At 42.4% G+C, this 4,311-nt stretch overlaps 1 protein-coding gene across 2 annotated transcripts; it reads right to left on the bottom strand.

The window, feature by feature from the left end:
* Positions 1 to 670: 670 nt before the first annotated feature.
* On the bottom strand, positions 671 to 4,106 carry pln2 (phospholamban 2). Of its 2 annotated transcripts, XM_031851993.1 has the most exons (3): positions 4,088 to 4,106; positions 3,635 to 3,702; positions 671 to 2,000 (listed from the first exon to the last, which is right to left on the bottom strand). In XM_031851993.1, exon 3 carries the CDS (start codon positions 1,735 to 1,737, stop codon positions 1,576 to 1,578), a length of 162 nt encoding a protein of 53 aa, XP_031707853.1. In that variant the 5' UTR covers positions 1,738 to 2,000; positions 3,635 to 3,702; positions 4,088 to 4,106; the 3' UTR covers positions 671 to 1,575. The 2 variants fall into 2 exon arrangements, with proteins under 2 accessions (XP_031707853.1, XP_031707852.1); XM_031851992.1 differs by lacking the exon at positions 4,088 to 4,106 and having other exon boundaries at positions 671 to 1,997; positions 3,635 to 3,708.
* Between the last annotated feature and the right edge of the window lie 205 nt (positions 4,107 to 4,311).

The following is a 4,311-nucleotide window of genomic DNA, read 5'->3' as shown; positions in this document are numbered from 1 at the left end:
AATATTATAAGCTAGTTAAATAATTTAAATGCTGTTTTAAATTATATTTGTAATACCAGAGTATTACCTGGTATTTTGTATGTATTGGAACAAAAATATTTATTTATTTCATGGGTATATTTTGTAAAACTCGAGCACAGGCAAGAAAAGAAATAACCAATCAGAATCCAAGGTAAGGCTAGTTGCTAGGTAAGAAAGGAAAACACGTCAGGGAGCTCTGTGATTGGCGCTCCCTTTACCGACAAATTAACCAATCACGCATCACTTAAAGAAAAGAGCGACATTTCTGCTAAAAGTGAGGAAGCTAACGCTTAATAACGGCTACTTTCTAGAAACACGGTGGTATTGTTGTAAACTTTTAGGTAACACCGTGTTTTATGAATGAACTGTCATTTTAATATTGAATTACTGAAGAATACTTCAAGAAGAAGAAGATATTTAGCCCGCTGGAGAAGTTTTGGAGAGCCTTTTGTGGAGTTTTCATGTCATCTCTTCTCCAATCAAGGCAGCTTGGTGAGTCAATATTGATTCATGAATCTAGAACGTTAACCTTGTATTTTTAGTTTCATAAAATGTAAATATAAACTGGTCAATTAAAGCTGAAGCTGCTTTCAGGGACCTGTATTTTTTATACATCTAAATGCACATTGCAAAATAATCGTTTCCACACTTGCAGCAGGAGAACCACTTTAATTTCATTGACATGCAATTTCTTTGTTCCATAGTTTTAAAGTCAGGTGGTACAATCTTCCAAACAGACATAGAAGAACAAAACCACAGTTTTAATTTTTTACATTTTCAGCCATGGCTAATATAGTGAAGATAAATTACATGTAAATGTGGTAACTTGTCAAAAAATGTGGACACGTGCTGTAATTAACCAAAAAAAAAGTCAGCATTAGTCAATAACAGCTTGACGTGAAATGGCATAAACAGAAAACGTCATTAAGTTAAATCACACCATGCAAAGTGTCCCTCACTGCTGATAAACTGCCAGGTCAGCTCTTTGCATACTTCATAACGGATGTACATTAATCTCTGAAGCCCAAATAAAATATTGCATATACATATAGTGCATTATATGTGCATGTAGCCCATCGGAGACACCTGCAGGTAAGCTGCCTAAAGGTTGAAGATGCTCTCCGCATCTTTATCTTCCTGCTGGTGGGCCGCAGCAAAGCAACTGTGCTCATGGCAAATGTAAATTAAACAGCAGCGATGCATTGATATACTTCAGTATTTTGCACATTGCACCTATTGTTAGTGAAGCGGGACACGATCAGAGCAGATATATACGAACACACAGTGAAGTTCAAACATGTTGAAGGCGGGTCACTTTAGATCATTCCCTTGAGAGAGAGAGAGAGAGAGAGAGAGAGAGAGAGAGAGAGAGACAGCTGATCTCTGATCAGCTCTGATGGAGTTTGACCATTGTTGTTTTCAGCTGTTGTCAGGCAGGGTTCGGCTGATATATGGGGATGTTGTTATTGCTTAATTAGAAATACGACCTGCATTAAAAAAAAAAAAAAGAGCCCATATCTCAGCCAAACCCGACTCCCTCCGGCTCTGCTGCTCTCAGCTGCTCAGCAGGACAATGATGTAGATGAGCAGCAGGCAGATGAGGATGAGGCTGAAGTTGACGAACAGCTCCTGCAGGTTCCTCTTGGCCTGCGGGTTCACCTCGATCATGGAGGCTCGGCGGATGGCCGACTTGGTCATGTGCTGAACGCGCTCCATGGAGACAGCGGACCGGCTAGATTGTGATCGGCTGGATAAACAAGAGAGGGAGGGGAGGGGGTCAGGCTGCTGGGGCCTGTTCGGGCCGAGTGGAGCCGGGACGAACTGGTCAGCGCTGGTTTTTTGGAGGAAGGTGAGGTTCAGGGAGCTGGTGGCCTGGAGACGAGCTCAGGTCAGGTGTTTTTATGCAGCCTGGCCTGAAGCGGTTCAGTCCTGGTGACACAACAAAGACAGAGGCCTCTTCTCTGGTCTTCTCCCTGCTGCTGGAACACAAGAAAGTAAGAAAAAGGTTAAAGAATAAAAACCCAAACATAAAATATTCATGACTCGAAAATCAACAATCAAAGTTAAAGTATTAAAGTGTTATTTGCTGACTAACTTGTACAGCAATATCGACCAAAAGTTTGCCAAAGTTAGTCACCATACTGGTCATACTGGAGCCTTGTTATGAGAGACGTCTGTTGTTGTAGATATGTGTCCTGTGTCCTGAGGTTTGTCCTGAAACAAAGTGGCCATTTTGGATTGCTATTCCGTCTTTCACTGTAACATCAAAAGCACTTTCAGCGTAACAGATAACAGGAGTCATGTTAGCCCGACAAATCAACACTTCTATTTTTATCATTTCACTTTTGTTTCTTCCACCCGTAATCTTCCTCTGAGGCACCACTTATCACTTGACATGTTAGCACCTAACACACACACACACACACACACACACACCCTCATACCCCATGAGATACCTCCATAAGAGTGTCAGTCTGCTTTGAGACCTTCTGACCCGACTGAAGTGTCTGACAGCAGGAGCCCTGAAGACTTAAACAGCCTCCGTGCATGTACGAGAGAGTGTCACCGTAAATTACCTGCATTTAGAGGCTTAGTTTGAATTGATATATAAAGCCGACACAATCATGGTAGAAAAAATTATAATTACGTACATTTTAATAGGAATGAAGCTTCAGGAAAGACGGCTGCTGAAGGTTTGTGTTCTCGAGATTAAAGTGCTTATTGCACCAAATTCCCCATCAAATCCCTGTTTTCTTGTAACAGACCAAAGTATTCTGTTTCACTGTGAAATACGAAACAGACTAAAGACACTGGGACTTAAAACCTGGCATAATCAATATTTTGTCCTGCCAGCACTTTGACCTTTGACGCTTTGGCATTAGGTTGTGAATCTGCAGCTCAAAGTGAGTGACTGGTGCTCCACGCTATCCTCCGCTTGTCTGTGCGCATCATTATGTGCCGAGTGCCGACTGTCAGTCACTTTCATGCCAGAAGACGGGCTTGTCGATCTTTTACCGCGCAAGTAATCCTCATTTCCACAAAAGAGAAGTTCAATGTTGACAGGAAATACACCCAGGCATCTCCACAATCCACCAATAAGGTCTCTTTCCTCTCTTTGTTTTGTCATCTCTTGCTCTAATTCCTCCTCGAGATCAACACTTTTCTGTTCACGAAAATAGCTGCAGTATCTATGGGAATGTTCAAAGTGGAGATGAGTGTTTACCCCTCTGGGAGGTTCAGTCCAGTCCCCCCCTCCCCTCTGTATATGAACAATGACTTTTTTATAAGAAGACAGGATTCATACAGTTTCCCTGCGTACCGTAACACAAAGCAGCCTACTGTTACCCTCACAGTGAGACCAATGAGGTCTCTCCTCTGTCACTCAGCTGATTAATAAATGACACTTCAGGAAGCCTTCAGGCTCCATGAGAAACAGTGTCATGGTCATTTAATCCACTCGAAATAACAACACTTAATTCTTTATAATGACTCTTCCAGTCCAGATTAATTCTAAGCGTTATTATCATCAGTATCTCCACATCTACTGTTGTGTGAAATGACATGAAAATGAAAATGAAGAGCAGCTGTTTCTGTGGAGGATGCTGGATCTTACCTTTCAGATGAGGACAGAGCCGGCTGGAGTTTGAGAGAGAAATGTCAGATATGCAGCGCTCTGCAAGGCTGTAAACACAGAGAGAGAGAGAGAGAGAGAGTGAGAGTGAGAGGCAGAGAGACAGAGAGAGAGAGAGAAGGAGGCAGGACATCCTAGAAACGATTTGAGGAGAGTGGGGACACCATGTCTGGTGGGTTATACATGCTGCGCCACTGTTCACTTCAAATCCTAAAATCTAAAAGTTGTTGAACCAGGTTCCCGTGACCGATAAAAGGTCTAAATGCACTTGAAATAATGTGAAATTATCACAAGTTGAACACAATTAAAATTTTTCATCTGTTGACATTTCATTCACAAATGATATCAGATATCGTATGTCTGTATTAAACAGATTATTTTCGATCATTAATCAAGCCCGTAGGATTAGAGCCTTCTTCGCAGAAACTAACTCACTCAAAATCAAGCATTGCTCAACTCAAAAAAGGTCTAATATTGTTGTTCATTCTGCACTCTGCACTTCCTGCCTCCTCGGCGTGATGGACGTCGGCTTCACCGCGTTGGCATTCCAGAGCTAGCTCGCAGTTTGGCCTCCGATCAAACGTGGTGGCTGGACGACCCCATTGTCTTCATCATCCTGACGGGCAGCTGACAGACGCACCGAGCAGCTGATGGCGACT

The sequence above is a fragment of the Anarrhichthys ocellatus genome, unplaced genomic scaffold, assembly GCF_004355925.1.
Source record: "Anarrhichthys ocellatus isolate YVR2014 unplaced genomic scaffold, GSC_Weel_1.0 scaffold12, whole genome shotgun sequence".
Classification (NCBI taxonomy): Eukaryota; Metazoa; Chordata; class Actinopteri; order Perciformes; family Anarhichadidae; genus Anarrhichthys; species Anarrhichthys ocellatus.
The sequence above is the reverse complement of the archived record's forward strand: the minus strand, read 5'-3'. Positions and strand labels throughout refer to the sequence as shown.

Coding starts and splice junctions, on each gene's coding strand:
- pln2 (XM_031851993.1), bottom strand. CDS start 1,737: ATGGAGCGCGTTCAGCACATGACCAAGTCGGCCATCCGCCGAGCCTCC.